We start from the raw sequence: 25,943 nt of genomic DNA, 5'->3' as shown, positions 1-25,943 counted from the left end.
TCTTGAAGGAGGCCTACAAGTTTTCTAGGCCTAGCTACGCCCCTGATATGTCAACCAACATACAACATTCACACAAAACAGCCTTATTAACATGGTTCGTGAATTCGTGAATTTGAGATTATGAAGATGAAATCGTGAAAACATGAAGGCGAAATCATGAAATATTGAATTTGAAAAGTCACCACCGGTCTTTCGTAGGTCACCAGTATTTGTTTGGTAACCTACGGCAAGATAATCGCTTTTGTCAAAATGTATTTTCGAAAACAAATAGAGATGATTCATCATGTCTAAAACGACAGCCTGATGTGTAAGCTCTTTTGTTTTATTTCCAGAGCAATGTTATCATGTAAGAGTTTACGATCTGTCTGTAGCTAACGGTTTGCAATTTAACATAGAATGAGACATTATAGTCTATCTATACTTTATTTCAACTTGTCAGACGCATTTTTATGTCTTCTGAAAATGTCTAATACTTCCGCTCAAAAAACACATAAAAAGCAAATGTTATCATTCAAAGGCTCCGTGTATTACAATTGTTACTGATCCCTTATTCAAATGCACAAAACAGAACAGAACTTGTTCAAATGATAACACATTTTACAAGTTTACATAATCGAACACTGTCGAGCCCCATTGTTAAACTGAAAGGACTTCACTTGTCAAGCCGTAATGTCAAACCGGGCAAAGTTTAGGGCTATGTTCAATAAACATTGACTTAAGGATTAAAGTGAGATCTTTCTGTTTTGATTGGACTATAAGATTTAGTGGCCAATGAAAACACTCAGTCTTCGCTACGTACAATACATTAAAGGCCTAGTTTAAGCCTTCTATAAGTGACCCCCCCCCCAAAAAAAAAAGCGTGTATTTGTACACAACCTCTGTTAATTGATCTTAATATAATTGCATAATTGTCTTATTAGATCTCCGATCTAAGTATCCTGCTGTGCAGTTTGGGATGTTTTATGATAGAAATAGACTCTAAATGGCCCTGAGCCAATAAACGAATACACGGGAAATGGGCCCCTACTGTGACACCAGTGCAATTAGCAAGAGATTCACAGCAGGGGATTATCATGCCAAACATTCCTTAAACTAGACCTTTAAGACTTATCCAAGATGTTTATTGAATAATATCCCTGGTTTCGGGAAAAAAAAACTTGATAAACAGACTAAGCAACTACTTTTCGGCCTCCAAATTGGAGAGTTATTATTAAAAAAATAATCAATCAATCGGGTAATAGGATTTTAGGATGGAAAATAATTGCTCGATTTTTCATTTTAACGAGATTTATAATCGTTAACTTAGAAGAACTAGTAAATTAACTTATTAATTCAGTTGCATGTATTTTCTTTCAAATCCCTTTGGTTGTCTTTTGTTTTTGCCGTTTAGATGCGCTTGTCATTTAAATGTGTGCAATGACTAAATAGAATGCGATATGCAATCAAGTACATAAACCTATTGGGGAAAGAGGTGTCTCTCCAATTTTACAAATGTAGTACTTTGATGTTTATCGTTATGACATTTTAATGTGATTACAGATATGCATTTTATTTCGCCATCCCATAATCTTGTATCGAAAAGTAAAAAAGTTTTAGTGTAATAAGAATTATCAAGCAGAACTATCATAAGTCAGCATATGGGCAATTGCTGACACAAAAATAATATATGTCTTCGAACTTCCATTTTCTCTAATGGTAGTGTGTTTTTTAAATCTGCACAACATTTATTTCGTTAAGACATCAGTCAGCAGTTTGTGATAATATGACAATAGATGAAATATAAACTCAAACAATAAGCTGACTCCGAGACTTCAGCCCCATTTACGTTGGTTAATGCGTACTAAGAACAGTTGATCTGTCCTTAGATCGAATAGCAACTAACTAAAAAAAAGTTGTATAGTTCTCAATACCGGCCCCTATCATACATGTTGCTGTTTATTTATGCCACCAACTGGGCCATATCGTTTTACAATTATAAATATTAAAATTAAGACACGGTCTTTAAAGATGCCAAAGTACGAGCACCGCCCCCCCCCCCCCCCCCCCATGCACACACTTTGGAACAATGCAAGGTTCGACGACAGCTGTAACTCCATCAAGTCAGGGGATCAAAACTATCTTTCAGATAGTGTAAGAAAGGTTTGTCCAAACCCGACACTGCGCTTGGGCCTGTATGAACCTATCTTACACGAGCGGCCATGGTAGATGCTTTATCTCCAACCTCAGTTTAACAAATTTCATTTAAATTGTATTTTGAATTTACTTCTACATACAGTTTCTTTTTTATCATTGCCCGTGGGAAAGCTAAGGAATTCCAGCATGGCCAAATATTGGGTCTACTTATCTGGAGTATGGGAACTGTCTCTCTTGCGTGAAAGGCCTAGTTTAAGCCTTCTAAGTGCCCCCCCCCCCCCACACCCAAACTGTGTACAGTACACAACCTCTGTGTATTGCTCTTAATCTACTTGCCTTGATCCCTCTTATCAGATCTCCGATCTGAGTATCCTGGAAGTTTTATTATAGAAATGGACCCTAAATGACCCTGAGCAAATTAACGAATACACAGGAAATTGGCACCTACTGTGACACCAGTCCAATTAGCAGGAGATGCACAGCAGGGGATTATCATGCCAAACATTCCTTAAACTAGGCCTTTAAGACTTAAAATATCAATCTGAATAAGTTGACACTGGTTATCTTTGGCTAGTTCGGACTATCGAATGAGTTTATAGTTAGTGATAACTTGATATCAATTTTCGGATACATATTGACCAATCAGTACGTAGTTTGACCAACTGTAAACACACCAAAGACTGAAAGGCGCACAATATAGCTTGACGCAAACAAATATTTATTAATTTTAAATCATTATCATGTTTAATGCACCAGTCAGTTGTAACCACGCCCCCCCCCCCAGGTCCGGGGAATAGCGGGGACTTTGACATTCGGTCCAGCCAACCCCGGCTAAAATCCCCGCCCTGCGGGGATGACCTGATGGTTAAATGCCAAATGCACCCGCACCCAAGGGACCTTAGGTTAGGCCCATTCCCCGCTATATTTTGCGCGAAGACAAAACCACCGCATTCACCCGGCACTGCGGGGCCACCTGAAAGGTGAAAACACGGCCCATTTCCCCGGCTATCCCCGGTATACCCCCGGACCTGGGTGGGGCGGGGTGTCGTGGTTACAATTGACTGGTGCATAACTCAAATGACATCAATGGTCAAAACAAAAAAGCCAACGATTGGTGTACAGATGAAAAAATATAAGCAATAATTTGGCGTTTTTAATTGGATTAATCGTTGCCGCGTTGGTATTGTTTCAAGATAATAGTGCATTAAAATTATAAATATATATATATATATATATATGTATTTGCATCATCCTGTGGTGCGACATACTCCACATGAAGACCATGATGTTTTATTAAAATAAAAGCACATGAAAATGAACTAAACCCAATATTAATACCGCCTTGTGCAACGACAAACCAGCGACCATAACCGGATACCCATATCCTTTCCGCTACCATAGCCGCCTAATGCAGGCCCTAAATTCGGGTGTCCCCATTACCTCTATCATTCACCGGCGAACTACCACAGCCGTGTAAACCGTACTCAAATTTTCGGCTTCTGATTACCGCTATCGTACAGCGTGGGAATACCGCTTATTTTTATAATCTTGTACATGTTTTGCTAAAAGCAGAGACTAAAATCTAACGATTAAAATGCGTTAGCAATTGGGTAAAATGTTTATCAATTTCTAAACAGTACAAATTTATAACACAATTAAAGAAATTAATTACAAACATTATATAATACATAAAATTATATAACATAACACCCTTATAAATCAAGTTTGCATTTCACGAATAAGTGACATATACATTATCCCTAATTAGGTAATGTTCTAGTGAAAATGTACATTTTTCCTTTTACTTAAACCCTTTAATAGACACATTAATACAATAAAATGCATTTTATTGTTTTTATTTTGTAACGGCAATTTAAATATTCACTTATTGATAAATATGACATATCGGCATAACTACGCTCTGGTTGACTTCGGAAAAGTACAAAACTCTCATTAATACACTACGGATATGATGAATTTTGAACAAATGTAGGAATAACCGTAGACGTGTGTTGTAGTAATTTAATTGAAGACCATCATCAGTAGGTAAACGCACATGCAAAACAGCGCAATGGTAATCGTGTGATATGTAAGTTGTGGTAATTTTCATCTTCGGTATTGGCTACTTTTTAATGTTTATAAAACTACTATAGGCGAGTTTTGTAGATAGGAATTACATTTTTTAACAATTTGTTAGGTACATAAAGGATAATATTATGCATTAATACACTCTGGTAGTTCTAGTACAAACACTTCAGGTATATGTATTTCAAAATTGCCGGAGACGTTTAATGCTATGATTAATCTTGGAATTATACCACATGTGCATGCATAGATACCCTATGGCAGTTTTAACTTTTGTAGTAACTCGATATTTATGTCTGTTGTTTTCCTCATAAATACGCTACGGCTAGTATTTGATATTTCTAAAACAGCAATTTTGTACTACAGTAGTAGAAAAAGGTTTTCCAAAATATTTCAAAAGTACAATGCTTAAAAAGATGTTTGTAACGCAACGTTGCGAAATGTTTTTATTATTTCAATAATATTATGCATGTGTGTGGATTAAATTGAAACAAATCCACATAAACACTCTCTGGAATGTCATGTGTGACTAAACTATCTATGTATAAATACGCTATTTTAGCCGTGCTTAATTTTAATGCAGGCATCACATTATTGTACATTGTTGTACAGTTTTCCAGGCACGTGTCAATGTAAAATTCAGTAATAAAACAAAAAGTGAAAATTATGATTTAAGAAGAGGTGTAACAATGTTTGTGTCTCTAGTTCATTGTTGGTTGGGTCCTTGACGTGTACCCCTTAACAGGGCCTATTTTAACTGTTAAACTAATGGGCTAGTCCCTGTAGTTTTCATTCTTTATACATATTTTTGTTTATTTTAGTATTTACACATGCATAGAATGATTACAAAACAATATCTTTTTTTATCAAATAAATCAGAAAGGAATTAAAATAACAATTCTCTATCATGATATTTTACACACATGTTCATTCATTTCCTATATAAATGTATACTTATAGGCCTAAAATTCAAATACGGATTCACAATTCATTCATACATCAAGGTTATAAGCTGTATATATCATTTATTTACATCATAGGAACTTGAGGAATACATAGGGATAAAATCAAACATGACGAAAATCAATAATGATAATAATTTTTCTCCTATCAACAAAGAACACATGTACATAATTATATAATAGATAAACATAGAACAAAACATAAATCAAAGTATTTGACTGTAACTATTATATTGCTAAAAATATCGCAAGATTTGTCACGGGAAACAACACCAGTATAATCACAGCATACGATTAACGAAACGGCAACAGAGTCTAGTGGAGTTTCTGGTGCAATGCAATATCATCGGAATGTAAAAAGAAATCACATATTGATGAATATTTGTTAAAAAGACACGTTGTTAGCGACAATTGCATTGCATACGTGTAATTTCGAAAAATATGTCCTCATTTTAAGCATGAAATGTTTAATTCTATAAAAAAAACAACATTAAAACAAACATTATTCGTCCCTTCAGGAACAAAAGGTTGACACCTGAACAACATTTTGTTGTGATTATTTCATCAATACTATATTGAAAATTTATTTTAATACATGATTGATCTAAACGGCGCTTTCTTGTACTAGACTCTGAAATTCAAGATGTGCCATTAAACAGTAGAAATAATTTAATGTATGCATTTTCATGAACTTCAGAGGCCGTTCATTGTTTCGATTTAAGGGTCATTTCAAAATGCAATTATATAAAAAACATATATTTTTGGAAATGTTTTACATACATGAGTTGTTGTTTTGAGGTCAAGTTAAAAAATGTCGCTTGTTTGTTTGGATTTCCTTATACGTGTGCTATACCCGTAAATAAGTTGTTCTGCAACCTAAAAACAGAAACATAAAACATTAAACAGCTAATTGAATTTAAAAGATGTTTTTCATGTTTCATTTTGGTGGTACATGCAACGATCAATATGTTATTAAACCTGATTACGGTTACTATTTAACATTCTACAGCATGTTTATAATATACTGTAAAAAAGTATTACCATCCTCTCAAACAGCTTATAGGTAGTCGGAGGGTTGACGCTTTATACATGATGAATCACAAGCGAGATGTCCACGGCAAACCACACAAATTAGGTCCACAAATAAGCACTTTGTATTGGTACACTGTAAATGATGACTGTCTACAACACCCATGTTCTTTTTTAATTAAAAAATAACTTTGATGCATGTTTTTCCCACTTTCCTTTTGTACTTACTTCTTCCGTCAAAACCTTGTTCTGTCGGCTATTATAGGATTGAAACATGTCATGGGGTTGCACACATGTTTTGATTATTCCCATGCAGTGGATATAGGCTTCCGGTCCGAAATATTTCATGCCATGTGTTCCCCTCTGCTGAGCATCCTAACTTTGCCATCTCTTTTCGTGGACTGATTTTGCGATACACCAATATGTCCTTCCGGTGTTTAATGCGTGACACGAATGTATAGATTTTTTTCCAAACGCCAGAGAAACTGATGTTTTAAACTTGTCGGCAAATACAACATGATCATCCTTTAATGTTTTCTCTTCAGTTCTCTACAACTGTTTTAGTCAACCCTACTTCTATCTTTCGACTTAAGTACGCCTGTTAATTCCTGACACACGGAGCACCAACGATTCATGAATGGTGACCGTGACATTTGATCATTGCTTCATCGACAGATATGTATTGATGCATGTTGTATTAAGTCATGCTCCTTTCCCATACAACTTTCATAACAGGGGTCACTGTGATATTTGTCCGGTTGGTTTGTTGTCTATGGCAGTGGTTTTCATGGCAATTGTGACAGCTATTTTGTAATGGATGTTCTGTTGATATATTTGCAGTCACTATGGTTTCCGTGATAACTTTATAGCGATCACGTAATAGATGTCCAGTTGGATTTATAAGAAAGTTATAGCATATATTTCAACAGTTTTAAAGGGAAGCGTAACTAGCGTTAAATGACCTTCAAAGGCAACGTCACCTTTGAAATGGGTTGTGTTATGTTGATTACGTATTATGTTTATACAGGAAATACCGCTGCGTAGTTTTGCATACTTCTAGATTCAAGAACGCTACCAAAGTGCACTTAAGTGACTGATTTAGTTTAATTCAAACATGAAATGTCTACCTTATCGAAGTTAACACACAGTCTGTAAAACAAATATCACAGTAATACCACTGCGCAGTTTTGCTCATTTCTTAAATTTAATAGTGATACCACAGCGTACTCCTGATACAAGAGGAAAAACATAAGCATGCTGTTTTATTAAAGCAAATTTACAAAAGCCAGAGGCGAATAATGTTGAATGACGATTTTTAAAGAAAAACCGTTGCTTATTTTTGCATGGTTATTATATTTGCAAGAAATTCCGTAGTGTAGTAACTGTTTCTAAGACAAAGTACCATAGCGTATTAATGCTGTTTTTAAAATTCACAATCCTTCTTATTTTAATGAAAAACGTACCACAAATTTGTGGAAAATGTGCATTTTGCGGCTGTGGAACTGGACGTACCTACTTTTTTGGTACGTTTCAGTCGTCTACAGTATTCCTACAGTAAAACAGTAGCGGTAACCAGCACCCTTGAAAAACTGGTCTGCATTAGGCGGCTACGGTAGCGCGTCAATGTACGGTAGCGGTATTCGAAAGGATATGAGACCCATTCTGTTACAACTCGTTTATGAATATTTACATCCGCACTTGATTTTCTGTACGATAAAATTTGCGTTTATTTTGCATGAACCGGACGGCCTTTCGTGACTTCTGAAAGAGTTTCCGAAAAAGACGTGGGTCGGGCATATGTAAACCACAAATTAAAAAATCTTGATAATTGTCTTGATAAACTCGAGAATTGTTACAACCATAATCATGTTTTACTACAAAAATAATGAAATGGAGAAAATGTAATGATAAAGAGTCTTATTTTTCGTGCGTTCATGTACATGTAGTATGAACGCTCGGCCGCGAATTTGCAAATTTTCCCAGATGCGCTATTAAAAGAAATTAATGGGCTTCCGACGATCTACAGTTTTGTTAATTATATTGCAACACCTAGTGTAAACATGGGAACATTATCATTGCTCTAAGCAAAAACATATTAATCATACCATGATGGCATGAACATTTCAAATTTTCCTTTCTTTCTTTCGAAAGTCGTATTTCCTTGTGAAATGTATACACGCGTTTTTTGTATGCAAATTACACATTTGATAAATTTATATTATGTAAATATATTTTCAAAATGTCCCAAGAGATTTAACATTAAAATAAGGAATAGACTTTATCAATTCATAAACTTTAAAAAGGCCTCTCAATCTTATAGTTTACGCTTGCAGCAATAGACAAAGAACAGCTGATGGATTGAGTGTTTGATTTGTCGCAAAAAACATGTTACAAATATGCAAAACTCGATTTTTCCCCAATTAAATTATAAGTTATGTCAATTTACGAAAACTGACAATTTTTATCAGTTTAAGCAGTTATAGTTTGGTTACGGAAGTTTATGTTTAATTATGGGTCATACAAAAACAAGTAAACTAATGTTATACTTACACATCTGAATTATTCCCGTCCTTGCCATTCGTGGAATTTGATACATCATGCATCCACATTGTTAAAACCGAGTATTACTTCCTTGCAGTATCTATCTTTACTATTTGTCACCAAGTTCTTATCTAATAAATTTGTAATGTCCTATTTTGAAGAGTTTTGTTTTTGGTTTTCTTTCTTCTGTATTTGCGTAATGTCCGACATAGCTTTTTAAAAAGCAAACATGTATGGATGTAAGCTTGGTTACCTAGAGCACCGTCGCAAATTTATTCATTTAACGCGCATGTTAGAGATTTAGTATATTCATATTTTCCAACGGCATGATTTAGAATGACAACGATCTGACATACGTTCCGTAAATAAATTTGTCATACGCGTTTATTTCATATCTCATACTCATATCCAGTTGCAGCCATTTTCTCTTCACTATTATTTCCTATCATATAGTTTCCACTCAAAGAAGCACAAATAAGAAACGCCTAAACTGAATCGAAAACGTTTTCTTAGAAAACGTCCAGCGTGAAAACGTTCGAAAATTGTCACCGCTTAAAATACTGACTAAGCGGTTTGTCGCTAGACGTGCTGTGATTCGTGTTGTGAGCCTGTCAAAGGTCAATACTAAACACACTAAAGCCTTGTCCCCGTCTTCCTCTCGTTAGCGTTGTTGACAAACTGACAAGCAATAAATGTAGATGTATTTTATCACATTTTATTACTATAACAACGTAACTTTGCACATAATGGCCCAGTTTCATGTTACGAGACGTGAGTAGAAGATATCTCCTTTTATAAATTCGCGTCTCACAAATTTGCGTGTTGTTTAACTTTTAAGTGACACTTTCCTACACAGGAGTGAAACTATTCTAATGGATAAATTGGTTATTTCCATTTTTTTCTCATTGTTTTGTGTTACATTTGTGCCTTGTAATTAATCGTCGCAATCATTGGTAGACAATCAGATATATGAATGCATTCAATTTGTTAGCTGGATTTTGTTTTAGGCTTTAGGTTAATGTCTTAAGTGCTACACATCATTAGAAACAAGGTGGAAAAAGTGAGTAAGCGTGACTATAGATAGTCAATGTAATTGGAAAGATGATTTCCTTTTAGCACACATTAAATAGTTTAATGTGTTTTATCTAAATGATTCTGACAGTGAAATTGGCTACGTGAAAATTATGATCAAATTGACTTTGAGAAATAATCTTGGCAAAAGGTGAGCGCCTTGTTGTAGAACGGGGGATTACAAAAGCCGTTCAATTTTACACGTGTTTCGTTAATTTACAGACGTGGTGAAGGAAGTTGTTAAGTGATGTAAACTAAATAAACGTGGTCAAAGTATACGGGTTGTAGCTTAATATAGAATTGTATAATTGTCTGAAGACTGAAAGCTTTGTTTCTGTCAACGAAGCGGTTTTTAATGTCAACATTCGATGTTCCTAATATCCCTCCGGTTGAAAATGGGATCGTTTTTGGACAAAGTAAGTACTTTACTTTAATTTACACTATTTATATAAAAAAAAACTGATTTGATGAAAAAGGTGATTTAAAATATTCTTCAGATAGTTTGCTTTTATTTTAACTTATATACTTGCATGTAATGGCTATTACGCGTTTGACTATATAAAAAGTAACATTTGGGGTTGTTTAAAAAGACTTCGAAGTTAATTACTCTGATTGATTGCGACTATGCCATTTAAATACTCTTTATGCTGTATTTAAGTATTTGTTTTTACAATTGAAGCTTTGTAACATTCGCGCATGTACTAGGGCTACAGCTAGGAAGATTTAGATGGGTGCTGATCCCGCCCCCCCCCCCCCCAACCTGCATTAAACATACTTTCGAACGTAAATGTACATACCAAGTAAGTGGGAACACATTTACCTATTAATTCATAATTTACACAATTATTATCAGTTCTTGCCTTACAATTCGGCACTGTTAAAGGCTTACTGGCGATTACTTACTTGTACATATACAGAAGTCGAAGAGAAAGATCCAAAATGTAACATAAAATTAAGCATTCATCATTAAACATATTTTTGGTAAAAAATCGTGACTATAAAGTTATATATTTCAAAGTGATAATGTAAAACAACACATAAAGAGCGCGATCATCGAAATTATATTTCTTTTTATTTTATTGTATTTTTTTTTAAATTACCACATGCTAATCATTTTAACATTTTGTTATCTCCTTATGTCAGCTTCTTTTTTCGACTAATTATAACATGAATATGATTTTCCGCCGTGATGTGGTTTCAATGTGTCAATAATGACATAATTATTATTGTTAAATTACAACTCGTAACGATGTTGTAACTAACGCCGACATGTCGGTTTTAATGGAGACTGCGTTCGCATCATTTTATAAGTATGCTATTGGTCTACTTTTGATTATCATACGGAACAATTATTATCAAAATTGCCTAGAATGGTCAACCACAAGTCGTCCAAGGGAAATGTATAAGCCAATCATGATGAATGACCACACTTTTTTGTTTTGTCACGGTGTCATTGATCATACACACCAACAATCACTATCAATTCTTACTTGAAGCTGCACTCTCACAGATTGAACTTTTTTTATTTTTTGTTTTGGAAAGAGCCAATTTTTGCGAAAATCCATAGAAACCAGTGATATAAGACTGTTGACAAAAAAATAGATCGCAGAATTTCATAATTAAGTTCAAAAAATCATGTTTTATGCATTTTTCTTAAACCGTTAGTAACGGTTTAAGCCATAAAACATTGATTTTTTTATGGAAAAATGCAAATCTGCGCTCTGATTTTTTGTCAGTAATCATTTATCATTAGTTTGAAGATATTCACGCAAAAATTTCCTCTCTCCAAGACAAAAAATAAAAACAAGATGTAAAAAGGGTAAATCTGTGAGAGTGCAGCTTTAAGATATCGCGCGGAAACCATTTTGTTCTACTTGTTTGTAACAGTGACCTTGACCATAATGCACTATTTAAACTATTTACACTACCTAAATATGACTTACTAATTGATGAATACGTGACGTCATAATGAACTATTTTTCAACCACTTCACTGATCTTTGCTCTAGAAACCCACAATGTTCGTTAGGGGACAATACCACGATGCATCATCTTATATCTCATCTTCAACTATTTTCAGTCTTTCGGAAGTCGTCATAGATATAATTAATATTATACGTTGTGTATTCGTTTGAGCAGCACGGCTTCACATTACTTCGCATAACAATGTTGTAACAAACGTCGTCATTTCGGTTTTAGCGGAGACTGAATTCGCATCCTTTTATAAGTATGCAATTGCTGTACCTTTGATATATGCAACAATTATTATTATTAAAAATGCCAATTATGGTCAACCACAAGTCTTTCAAAAAATGATATAAGCCAAACATGATAAATATATCACGTTTTGCTTTGTTATGATTGTTCATAAACCAATTTTGGGGGATGATATGATTTGCATTTAGTTATTGGCTGTAAATGAGTGTTGATGAGGCACAATCTTATGTGTTGTTCATAAACCGATTTTGGGGGATGATATGATTTGCATTTAGTTATTAGCTGTAAATTAGGTGTTGATGAGGCAATCTAATGGTTTGTTTATAAACCGATTTTAGGGGGAGCGGAATACAATATTTCAATATCGCTTAGAAACTGGAGCGGCCGAAGGCGAAACCGTTTTTTCTTACATATCTTTTATTAGAATGATAATTCTGAAAAAAAAATCAATACTATTCAGCCCTTAATTCACAGTGTTCGTGAAAGGCGAAATTCCATGATACATGTATATGCATTTTATACACCCTTTCAGTTTTTTTACGCAGCATGACTACACAAGAAGCGATGTTTGAAAATCAAATGCGGGGGTGGGGGGGGGGGTGACTTTCCGAAAATGGGGCGAAAATCCATTGTACAATTTATAATTTTGGTGCGGTGTGAGAATGTTTTAATACGTTAAATTGCTAGAGACCATAAACGGGATGCATATGCATATACCGAGATCATCAGCAGCCAATGGTGTAAACCTTTGATTAATTGTCCACATGCCATGCACATTTAAATGATTGGATTCGTTAATAGCAACGATTGGATAAATATTTACCAATCATTAAATATTTTTGGCTAATTTTCACCACACCCAAAATAACCAAGTTTATAAACATTGGTTGCATTTGTTTTTGTTTAAGAGCATTTGCTTTAAAAATGATATTCTCAAAAAGCTGAACGTATTGCGCACAGAAAGGTACTGATCGCGAGGAAGGCAATGCAGAGTTAATGATACAGCGTGCAACAATGATAAACCCTGCCCCAACCCACACCAACCCCCACGCATATGAAAACTATCACCAATAGGTATCTTTTTAAACATCTCTTACGAATTAAGAGGAATATCCATACACTATATAAATTCTAACTTACTTTTATTCCTTTATTTTATGTTTATGATACTATTTCTAAGAAAAAATTTTTATCTATAAAGGACTGCATAATATTTGTAATCGATACACTAAAATGCAATGATCGCGAAGGTGACATTACTGACGTTAATTATATATCCGGTTGTTTGTTTCCTCTCGAAAACCACCCTCTCATATAAGCGGAGATTATTCATTCAATATCAATGTCCGCTATTCAATATCACGTTCTATGGTTTGTCACGTGACGGCGTCCCGACCAATTAAAACGTTGACAATACATCAAGCATATATGTGGCGGATCCGTGGTCTAGTGGTAACACACTTGCCTTTTAGTCCTTGGGTCGCTGGTTCGATTCCCCGCCGCACCATTACAAATACTAATTGTCTCCCGGGAGGGACGTTAAAGAACCATGGTAGCTCTAGCCAGGTTGCATTTTGTCTGTGCACTATGCTCCAAAAACTTTATAACTAAATGACTTAAAATCTTATCGGAGCAGTCGCCGAATGGGCCTTGTCCGAGTGCAAATATAAATAAACTTGCACACACATACACACAAAGCATATATTTAAAATGAATACTGAGTGATAATAAGATGGCCCATTATGTAAATGGTCACAGTCATAACTCGCTATGTCGAAGTTGTTTGTACCTCGGGAAAAACCTCGAGATAACAAACATTAGATATAACCGGAAAAAACAAACATGTCTTACGAAATACAAAATATTCCAAAAAAGAGTTCGACATATCCGGATCATCGAAATAACAGAGTTCGACATAGCGAGTTTCGAAAAATAATGCACTGTCTTAGAAGTACTGGCAATGTATCCTTGCTCCGTCTTAGCGGGATTGTAACCCCTATTTCTCGAAAAAATTTAAACAAAAAAATACTTATTTGTTCTAAACAAAATAAAAAATATATCTTGATTATCATAAACAAATTCTTCAAGAGTCTGAAAAATCTTCAAAATAAGAAAATTGCACAAATTATTCCAACGCTAAAATAGTGGGCTTATCTTAATCCTGTTATAAGGGAATTAAACTTGTTCGAGAAATTGGACCAACACATCTAAAGCCCTAAGTAAACTTAGTAACAATCCAAATAATCATTAAAGTCTTACCTGAAAAAAATAGTATAGATCTCACATCAGATATGCTTTAACTACAAATGTGCAATGCTTGGTTCGTATATTTATCATAAGATAAAACAATGGACAAGAAATTACTTGCTGGTAAAACTGGCCAATCGGTTGAATATAAAAACAAGTTGTAAGACTATTTGCGATTGGTAATATCATCTCTATAATTGTCCCTAACCAATCCTAAGATTTTCAAAAATGTGCCTACCATATTTCTGAATTGAAAAATAGGGGATTTCAATCAGGATACATTTGAATAATATATCCGGTATTGTTTAAATGACAATGATATCGCAATCCTTATCAAATCTCTTGATGTTGGTTTTGTGGGAGCCATAACCCCCTAGCACAAAGATGACTCAAAAAAATAAATATAATTTTTGAGAAATATCTGTGTATGATGACAAGGCGTTATTTGAATAATATTTATTTTAAAACAATGCATCATATCCGTATAATCAAATGCGCAATTTGACCGCAAGTTGAATATGATGATGTTATCAATTTATTTATTTTTACATGTTATTAAGAGTGCGTTCAGGGACAGCGATAGGTAATTTCAAAAATATTTAATCTCGTCATTTCTATTTCGGAGCTAAAGACAGTGTATTGAACAATTGTGATATATATTCTATAAGTAAGTTTTCGTTTATTTTGTTCTTACATAAAATATAAAAGCTTTTTTTCTCTTTAAAAACTCATCGTGTTTGTGTCTCAACTTTTAAAGAACAAGTGTACGTATATGTCTTTAAAGGGGCTGTACTTCGTATGATGAAATAGCGAAAAAAAAGAAGAAAATTGTCGAAAACTAACATAATCTTGGTATCGATGTGTACAATGCATTGAAACTTACTAACTGAAGTACCACATAGTTTACAATTAATTTATTTTCGCATTTTTTTATTTTTTTTTCCATTACAAAAAGATTGCTAGGTATGTCTACCTAGTAGAATTAATTCCTTATGCTTGATTGGCTAGTCGATGTTATCACGTGATATTACCAAGTTAGGAATATAGCTTAAATATTCCAACCGTTTAGGGTAAGCCTCCGTAGCACAGTGGCTGCAATTTTGGCAACACCGGTTCGAACCCGGTCTCTAACTCGTTTTTTACAAAAACAAAATACAATTATGATATCAAAGAGTTTGTTTGTTTTTTTAAATAATTGTCCTGAGATTCGTTACAGAAAAACCTTTTTTGGTGTATAGCTCCTTTAATGTGTTTTAAACCAATCAAAAAACACGTTTTAATTCTAATTATGAATATCTGCGCAAACTAATGTAGCTTACATGGACCCATTTACAGTGTGTGCTTATATTGCAAGTCATGGCTCTGTTAAAGGGACTCGCTAATTGTTTGTAAAATGCAATTTTTCAAATCATTATGCGTGTTAAAACAAAGATACTGACTGCTGGCACCCTTCAGCGAATGTTGACATTTGCTGAAATATCCTTGTTGAAGACCACTATTTTTCATAGCGTTACTAATGGCTTTCAGCGATTTCATTGTTGCGTGATTGGTTGATCGACATGATCACGTGATGTTATCAATGTATTATTTTAAGGTCAAAATATCCATGCATGTCGACATGTCGTTGCGGCCAAGTGATTAGGGCGTCGGTTTTATACATGGAGCGAACCCTGTCCGGTACAGTGAAGAAAAAGCGACACCATATCCACTCACCCACAAGGACTAGAACATAAGCTGACGGATAATTTAACCTTTATTAAATATATTGGTAGCATCACGTGATGATTTCAGTCAGCCAATCACGCAACAGCCTTTTGCTGAATCGCGTTACTTATGCTTTTCAAAATCGCGGATTTAAAAGGTAAAACACTCCCAATGAGTTGCCAAACTGTATTTCGCAATAATCTTTTTTATGAATTTCCATTTGCTAAAGAACCCCCCCCCCCCCCAATTTTCAATTTATTTATTATTTGGTATTATTAAGGGAGTTATTTAGAAGCTCTGGCTTATGAAAAGGCTTTCGCGGGGCATATCCCGCCGAACACTTAGAAAATTATTATCTATTTTTGGTCGGCGAAACAATTGATCTAAAAGAAAACCCATAAAAAACAACTATTATATAGTCACGGGCGTACCTATAGGAATTTTAATAGTACGCACGCATACATGAGCGAGCTATCGATACCCGAAGGTCTTCCATTGGTTGTTATTCGGGTTGGAAGATGGAGGGATTTTTTCGAAGAATAAATATACATATAAACGTATTCTATCGTTCTAAAAGCCACCATAAAGTCGAATTACGACAACCTTAAAAGTCAAAAGCTACATGTATATGCGCCCTAAACTTTCTAATAAAAATATTCCTGTTCTCGAGGGTGAAGCATTTGCCATTTGGGGGAACCATAATTGGTTTGTACACCTGAACGTACTGGTGTATGCCTAGATACGCCCCTGGTAGTCATTATTAAGTACCTTACATCTGTATAATGATTGTAACTACAGTCTTGGCGGCGAGCCCAATGTGTTACTATTTATAATCACCTTTCGTTGGAATTAAGACGAGAGTATAAGAGGAATAAAAGTCCGTGCGCTCAGACGATGTATATTGTATATGCGTGGGCGGCTATCTTTTTACTTTTATCTTTGTACTTTTGGAGTTGGATAGATTATTTAGATAAACATTCTGATTTATTCTTATATTAAGCCATTGTCCGGATATTGATTATTCGTCACTTGTATCCGGGTTCTAACCAAACATTACAGGAATAGTAAAAACACACACATATCAATAGAAAAAAAACCCTGATTAATGCATAAGCAAACCGTGAAGATTTCTCCTGGTTGCAATCTCTCGAAGCAAACCCACACCGGTACAGACAATATTTTTTTTTAAAGAACCGGAACCATATCCACTCGCCCACAGAGACACAACGAGATTTTAACCTTTATTGAATCCATTGATAACATCACGTGATAATGTCAAATGAACAAATCAAGCTACAGCGCTTTACTGAATCGCGTTACTGAAGCTTTTCAAAATCGTAGACTTCAAACGGATACTATTTGAGCATATATCAACATTTGTTGATGGGCTCCAGCCGTCAGTATCTTAATTTTAACTCTTCTAATGATTTTCCACACTTCGTAATAAAACGAACCATAAAAAGTGCACTTTACAAACCATGAAAAATTCCCTTAAATATCAAGTGAGCTCTTTACACTTATTATTTTATATATTTAACTTAGTTCCGAATCAGAATTTTTTACAAACTTTATTCAAAAATTATGCAAAGTCTTGAGTGCAATATAGGATACATTCTTACTTTAAAATTCACAGACAGGGTGCTTTTTTGTTCATTTTGCAAACAATTGAGAACAAAGTACAGTCGAAATTCGCTATGTCAAACTCTGTTATCTCGATGTACTTTTTATGTCAAACCTTTTTCGAACGTATTGGATTTAGTTAGACATGTTTTGCAATTCGGATATATCGAATTCTCGTTATCTCGAAGTATTTTCCGTGGTCCAAACGAGTTCGACATAACGAGTTTTGACTACATAGTATTTCTCCTACGAAATATCGTAGATAACCGTATCCTATCGTTCTAAACGACAACATAAAGTCGAATTTTGACAATCTTAAAAGTCAAAAGCTACATGTATATACACCCTAACCGTTCTAAGTAAAATATTCCTGTTTTGAGAGTAAAGCATTTGCCATTCCGGGGGAACCAGAATTGGTTTGTACGCCTATATGTACTGACGTACGCCTAGACACGCCCCTGTTTGTGAGTATTAAGTACTTAATGATTGTTACAGCAGTCATTGTGGCGCCCAATATGTTTTTATTTTTAAAACATCTTTCTCGGAGACCCTTGCGGTGGAATTATGACGAAAGATTAGGCGGAAAAAGTCCATGGACTCCGATGATTTATTGTGTACGTGCGTGGGTATATATCTCTGTACTTTTATCTCTGTACATTTCGAGTGGGGTAGATTATTCAAATTCATGTCCTGGTCGATGATCCTGTCAAATCATTGTTTGATATTATAATATATGCGTCACTTGCATCCGGGATCAAACCAAACACTCCAGGAATAGTAACACACATATATTAATAGAAAAGCATGAATAATGCATAAGCGCACCGAGAAGAGTTTTCCTGGTTGCATTCTCTCGACACTTGATAATTCCAAATGATCCAATCAATGGCCTAGTAATTGATTAGTTCATAAATGTCGTGTACGTGCTGAACCCTCGCTTCATTTTATCAGTAACCTCTCAATTTATAGCGAAATATATATTATGTTTTGGCTATACCTGCCTGCAGTAAGCATTTCTATTTTTTTTTAAACTTACGTGAATTTGAACACATAGGTTTAAAAGTATTTGATGTGCTGTTAAAAGTCACGTAAGACCATTACGCCTGTACGGATATAAGGATTTCGAAAAGGTTTAATAATTGCTTTTAAAATAGGCAGTTCACTCAAATAGAATTCCGTTGAAAGGTTTTGCATCTTCCAGCCATCTTTTGACTTTCATTTATGCATCAGTCAATTGTATCCCCGGCCCCAGGTCCGGGGGTATACCGGGGATAGCCGGGGAAATGGGCTGTGTTTTAACCGCAGTGCCGGGTGATTGAGGTGATTTTGTCTTCGAGCCAAATATAGCGGGCCTTACCTAGAGTCCCTGGGGTGCGGGGTCATTTGGCGGGGGTTTCACCAGCAGTTCGTCTCCACAGGGCGTGGATTTGGCCCGGGCTTGGCTGGACCTTAAGTCAAAGTCCCCGCTATTCCCCGGACCTGAGGGAGGGGGGGGGGGGGGGTTGCAATTGACTTGTGCATTAAGGTAAGGCATCCATCATTATGATACAATGACGTGTTAATGAATCATAGAATAAACATCGACATTATGTTGATTTATATTGATTAATGATTATTTTATTTGTGCATTGTTGGCGTTTTTTGATAACACTATAATTGCACGTCCATTATGATTTGATATATCAAAGGGAGGTAATAAAACACAATATTACTATGATTATGCAGCCATTGATATTAATTTCTTTATAAACCATTATGTCTATATATACTCGTATATACTCGTATATATATATATTATTCGCGGTGAAAGCTTTCAAAATATTCAAACTTTATTTAACTATTTTTTTATTTAAATGAATAATACTAAAATTACTTCTTTGACAAATAATATAGGATATTGTACTTTTAATGGTCTAGAAGTCTGGTACACTTGATAAGAAAATAATTCATTTTCTAATAAATACTACCAAAGGCATTACATGATGGTTACTTGTATCTCTGATGTTTGCTTCAGTCAATGTATTCGGGATCAGCTTATGAACACTTTGACTCTAGGTTATAGACCACTTATAAATAATAAATGTTTTATAAATAGTAATTTGACCGATTTGGACTCGAAATATCACTGATTTCTAGTGTATTTAATTACGCCCTCAAACACCATATATATTGGACGGAAGTTCCCTTTATGTACTAAACATTACACAACATTAGAAAATATCTTACGTTTTTATTAGAGAAATATAATTGGTTTAACGTAACCACTTTGTATTCGATTAAAGTGACTCGCTCATAATTTGTGAAATGCACTTCTTTTTTAATTACGAAATAAAGTGAGGCAAATCATAAGGAGTGGTAAAACAAAAATACCAAAAGCCGGATTCCTTCTGCAAATGTTGATATTTCATCAACTATCGTCTTTGAAGACCACAATTTTCATTAGCGTTTATAACGCGATTGAAATTTAATTACGGATGTGTGTGTGGTGTTGATTGATTGGTTGATTGACATTATCACGTGATGTTATCAATGTATCCTTACCAGGTCAACATATCCACCACTTTAGTTAAACTGCAAGTGGCCGTGTGGACTAGCTGACATATTTTTTCTTGACTTTACCGGCGTGAGTTCGAGCCCCATTAAAACTAAACTTACGTTTTAACTGTATTTTTTCTGCAATTTCGATACCACATAGTGTAAAATAATGATAAAATAAGTTTTTCCCGATGCATTACCGAGAAAACTAACTTTTTGTCCCAAATTATGAGCGAGTTACTGTAAGTTGTGCAATCAAGCAAAGGAGTATACACAATGTTGTGAAAACGTAAACAATATAGATGAGATTTTATGTTTCCATCAACTTAAGCAAGTTTTTTAATAAACCACAAACAATTTAGCTTCAAAACCTACAAAGTTGCAAATAAGTTTTTAGTCTGATATGGTATAACCATGCCTTGATTCACTGGTATGTGTGATATAAATAGAAAATATCAATAAATGTAACCTTGAAAGGTCACTTCCGGATTTGTGTAATTTGCCCTCTATCTGCTGCTCCAAAGATCTCAACTCAACTCAACTCAACTCAACTTATCTTGGGTTGAGTTGGGATGTTTGTAGCAGTAGAAAGAGGGCAAATTACACCAATCCGGAAGGAACTACTCCAAGTTACATTTGTTCATAGTATTTAGTCCAACGCATCAAAATGTGTGCGTAACTTTTGTAATTACAAGACCATTCGACAAAAACAACCCACATTAAAAGACCCAACGGGGCAAGAGGGCATTCGAAGAGCTAATTATTACACAACATAACTATCTATGATGTATTTCAATTAAAACAATTGCATGAATTCGAATCTCTGAAGGACCTTTCTTCCGAGATGTATTTACTCATTCGGAGCTCCTCGGCCATTTTATCGAAAACAACCTTGGATGTATGCAGGGACATCAGTTGAAGTAGTTCGTAAAATTTTGAATTATATCATTAATTAAATGTAGTGTTTTAGAGTAATATTTATTGATCTAAGTTTAAATTGATTGGCATTAAATTATATTATTGCAAACATAATTAAGAATCCCAAAGGTTAAGTCACAAAGTTTAACTGCTAAATAAAATTACTACGCGATATACTTGAATCGGACTTAAACGTACCACCTTTTGAGTATGTAAACCGTCCAAATACATCCGAGGTTGTTTTTGAAAAAAATGGCCGAGGAGTTCCGAATGGTTTTACTATGTATTGTTGGTTGCAAATAGCAACGCAAAGTATGTGGTTGGTGTTTTGTCCTGTCCTCATAATAAACCTGGCGACTGAGAGATGCTTAGACCTTCATCATTGAACAATGAAAGGACACTATAAATGATAAAACGGTTCATGAAACAGTTCTATCATAGGTTTTAATTCCATTACGTCAATGACATATTTGATATTCAGACTTTACTTTTAAACATTCTGATTATACGGATGACGATCTGATATTTTAGATACGATTAGCAAAAGCATATTTTAAAATCACAAACCTTATATTGGCATTAAATATTGCGTGAAATATCGCCACTTTTTATAAAAAAAAGACAATTTGGTATGAATCCTTCGCACCTACATGCTTAAGAGTGCTCAACATAGATATGTTTGCATAACATGTAAAGCACTTGGTACATAATGTTATAAGTTTTATAAGTTTTAGGACTACCAAAAACAGTGCCGGCGTGTTATATATATCAGATATATTTCATGTGATTAAACAATGTACTTGTGCAAAAGTCTTATTAAATATCACTCTAAGCTTTTCTGAATGTTTAAACAGTACAGAAATGAAAACGGCTGTTTAATGAATTATTTAAATACGTTATCTGTACTTAAATGTCGCGGATAATTTAAATGCACTTGTTTTTGTTGTTGTTTGTTTTGTAAATGATATAAAGCGATTCGTTATAATATGTCTTAAAATCCTTTGTTTGTTTTAAAACCCACGCAGTAATCAGAAAGTTATTTGTAAAAAATCACATTGTTAATTGTATGATAATAAAGTGATAATTTCCTAATCTCGGTTTGTTAAAATTGCTTAATGATATGATATGTATTCCATCAATGCTTATTTACCCCCTTTAATGTTGTATATGCATGTATATACGTTCTGCTCTTCAATTTTGGTGGAATAAAGAATCTTTCACGTTTTAAGACCAAAACTGCATCTGAAAACACTTACTTTATAAATGTTTTATTAATAATTAATACGGAAGTGCAGGAATTTTTAAAAACATTTTCTGGTTTTAATGGGGGGGGGGGGGGGGCGAACACACGCTGGTACAGTACAGTCAAGAAAGAAGTTTAATCCACTCGACCACAAGGACTGTTTCAACATTAAATGGATTTTAAACCTTTAACGAAGTCATGACGTGACAATGTACTCAACCAATCACGCAACAACGCTTTGGCAAATGCGTTGGTAATGTGTTGTTTTTTTAAATTATGGTCTTCAAAGACAATTTACGAGCAAATATCAACATTTGTTAAAGGTTTCTTTCGCCTTGTCAATATCTTAGTTTTAACACTTCTATGATTTGCCACACTATATTTCGTTATATTTAATTTTTTTTGGAAAAAGTGCATTTTTACAAACCATGAACAAGTCCCTTTAATGCCCTAATGTCCATTTTATGCTTTCGAAATTTCTCATATTGTTACTTATGAGTATATTTTGGGTGATATCAATTCAAAATGTCAAAGTGGGAACTTGAGGTTTGAGCTTTAAAGCAATTCAAACCAAGCTGAGTCATTTAGCGGTTTATCTATTTCAGTGGTTATTTAATTTCTACCTTTGGTGCAATATTTACCTTCAATTAAGTATGTCTTGTTAACAGAGTTGCATCTCAATGTGCAATATGAAATGTTATTATTGTTATCTCAAACGACCGTGACAAATGGAAAATGAAAAGTTTGCAAACAAAATAAAATTTATTAGTAAACAATGATTAATATATCATTTACCTTGCTTGTGTTTTAGCAGTATCTGTTTTTCATGTGTAGAAATTTCTCACTGTAGCGTTATCTATCGTTTCTTTTCCCCGTAGATCTAATCACAAAACCAACTTTTCCGACAACCTCTGAACCAATTTTTCCTACAATCGCTTAACCAACTTTTCCAGCAGTCGCAATGCCGCTAAAATTACATATTAAGTTAATATAGCAATCCAAATAGTGTTCATTGGATAGTTGATAGCATCGAATTCCAATCATTGGCGAATTACGTCACATGCAAAAAAAATCAATCTTTCGTCGATAATATTTCAAAGTCACCAAGGATGTAAATGTTTTTTCTCCATCAAAATATAGCAACTCCACAGTCCTCGCGGTTCGGTTTGCTTATTTAGAAATTAATTTTAGCAGCAGATCTTAAATTTCGAAGTGACAAATTGTCTATCCGGATTGAATTCACGACAAGCCCTGTACGCGTAGATTTCATATAAAATCTTATGGAATTTTGTTCGTCCATTTATATGCCTGTTTTATCGAGTTAAGGGATTTAGCGAATTAAGCGCTGCGTAAGAATTTGTAAGTGTACGTTTACTTTAGCGAAACTTAGATAGGATAATCCGTGGAGGACGATATAGGAATATCAAACGATTTGGTAACTCATTTAGGATATTAATTACAATTTGAAAGTTGCAGTGAACAGATTGCATAAAACTCGTATCTTTATAACATACAAATGAATGGACTTTAGCAAAACAGCTAATTATTCGTTATGGTGATTATTTAGTTAAATAAAGGACATAGACGTAAGTTATTTTTCATGTTGTTAGTATTTTGTTGTAAAGGTTTGTGTTACGATTTGTTTAGCTTTTTCAAGTTGCTAATTTATTTTAAAGTAAATTAAACTTGTTTTATTTGATAGCACATTCATGTTAAACATATTCTGACTATATAAGGCTTATTTATCGCTGACACGAAAACATAATATTTATTTATATTATAAAAAGTAAATCTAATGAATGTTTTAATTCCATTTGCGAAGTTTTTTTTTGTTTTGTACAAAGGTTTGCTATTATTTAATATTTATCCATTGTCTGCAAAAAACACATTATTGCCAGAAAGGGGATTAAAACATATTTAAAATTAAAAGAGATAAAAAATTTTATCTCACATCACTTTGTGCATTTCGATTACTCATTTATTTAAATGAATGTAGAAAGGTAATGTTTTAGCGTTTATGGTTATGTTTTTTGTTTTGTTGTGTTTTTTTCATAACAATATGAATAGTTTTTCTCTGAGGCACGCGTTATGTTTTAAATGGAAGCGCCATACTCGCCTGCCCCATACAAAATCTAGTCATATTGTCCTTTAAAAATATTGTTATCATTTACTTTTAGGCCTAAAAAAATATGTCCGTTTCGGGTAACCCGACACTACCTGTAAAAATGCGCCGACCCTAACTATTTTTTTCCGTTTCTGAGTAAAAAAAATATTCGTTAGCGAATAGAGAGTTTCGAAGGGTGGATAAATGCAGGTTTTAATCAGAATTATTGTTTAAATGATAAAACAAAGTCAGGCAATGACAGTAATGTAGGAAAGACTGCCATGTGCAAGAAAACACTCTGACAGATTTTGAAAAAAAAAATATAAAAAAATCCCTACCTACCCTACCTAGAAATGTTGGGAAGGTTACCTTAAACAAACAATTTTGTTTTTGGCCTTAGCAATTGTAGCGCTTTTGTTGCCATTTTTCACCATAAGGTATTGAGACTGTAGGCCGCTTAGGTGGCTAGGCCTGCAGACTTTTGTATTCGTAAATCGGAATTCACAGTCGGCAGATCGACATAACAACATTTTTAACATTTGACGCATTAATGCGCGCACGGGCGTATCAATCCAAATGCTGTTAGAACTGCAGTGTTCAACGACCTAATTATCATTACCCAATGTGTTCTTATAGCTGCGAGATGCGTTCTGCAGGAGTTTCTAAGCTCGCTTAAAGAAGTGCTGTAATGAGTATTCATACTATGTTGTGCGGTTAATTAAGTGCGAAGAAGCAGCTTTCGAGCTGTGTTTGTTTTTGCGTAATTACTCATTTAAAGAGTAGAATATGCAATTATTTTATTATCGACAAAACAAAATATAAAATGCAGGAAACGCAAATAGTTTCAAAATGAAACTGAACAAAATACATACATGTATATATTTGCGTATGCTATCATTAGATGTGTATGTATATTGTTTACAATTACATGACTATAATACACATGTTACTATAAATAGTAACATTTTACTATAGAAATTCGTTCCCGCAATAATGATTATCGTCTCCGCCTGTGAAATTATCACGAAACGTCAGGGCGATTATGGCATAATTGCCTGACGAAGACAAGAACGCTCACACTGACGACATTTTCACGAAAACAATGGCCGTCGTATACATGATAGGCAAACATTTAAACATTAAAAGCTTGAAAGGGATTAAAATGGAACTATCTGTGCAAGAAATTTGAAATTAGTTTTACCAATTAATGACACCCTCCGTGTTTCAGTAACGAGAACTACCCAAAACCGGACCGGATGTTTACATTCGGTTAATATCATAAAGCAGTGAGACAAGGAAATGTTTTGTTGAAACGTTTTGTTTTACTTTATTCGCTGAGAAATGTTAATTATTCCAGCGAAATGGCTAGGGTCATTCAAGCCGAGATTGTTATGAAACTGCTCCTAGGCCTGATCGACCATAGCTGTGCTCACCTATTGAAATGAACATCAAAATCAACTGATGTAAAACAGGAAATATTTAAGAATAGAAATATTGCAGGCTTATTCTGAAAACACGTACGAAAAGGTTTGCTA

General features: G+C 34.3%; 2 protein-coding genes across 8 annotated transcripts in view; one reads left to right on the top strand and one right to left on the bottom strand.

Annotated features, from left to right (window-relative positions):
* LOC128234777 (dual oxidase maturation factor 1-like) overlaps positions 1-23,257 on the bottom strand; it is a 40,374-nt gene extending 17,117 nt beyond the window's left edge. The window contains exon 1 of one of the 3 annotated variants that reach the window (XM_052949290.1): positions 23,100-23,257. Coding sequence is in view for 1 of the 3 variants with exons in the window: in XM_052949289.1 (XP_052805249.1) it covers positions 8,760-8,818 (59 nt within the window). In the remaining 2 variants the exon portion in view is untranslated. Of the gene's footprint in view, positions 1-8,759; positions 9,014-14,296; positions 14,316-23,099 lie in introns of those variants that run through there. The other 2 variants (XM_052949291.1, XM_052949289.1) reach the window with 2 other exon arrangements.
* Positions 14,853-25,943, top strand: part of LOC128234775 (dual oxidase-like) — a 58,244-nt gene continuing 47,153 nt past the window's right edge. Inside the window, exons 1-2 of one of the 5 annotated variants that reach the window (XM_052949287.1) lie at positions 23,782-23,890; positions 25,766-25,935. The gene's annotated coding sequence lies outside the window, so the exon portion shown is untranslated. Of the gene's footprint in view, positions 14,952-23,467; positions 23,664-23,745; positions 23,891-25,765; positions 25,936-25,943 lie in introns of those variants that run through there. The other 4 variants (XM_052949283.1, XM_052949286.1, XM_052949282.1 and 1 more) reach the window with 4 other exon arrangements.

The sequence above is a fragment of the Mya arenaria genome, chromosome 5 (genome assembly GCF_026914265.1).
Source record: "Mya arenaria isolate MELC-2E11 chromosome 5, ASM2691426v1".
NCBI classification, from domain to species: domain Eukaryota; kingdom Metazoa; phylum Mollusca; class Bivalvia; order Myida; family Myidae; genus Mya; species Mya arenaria.
This window is presented reverse-complemented; position numbering and strand designations above follow the sequence as displayed.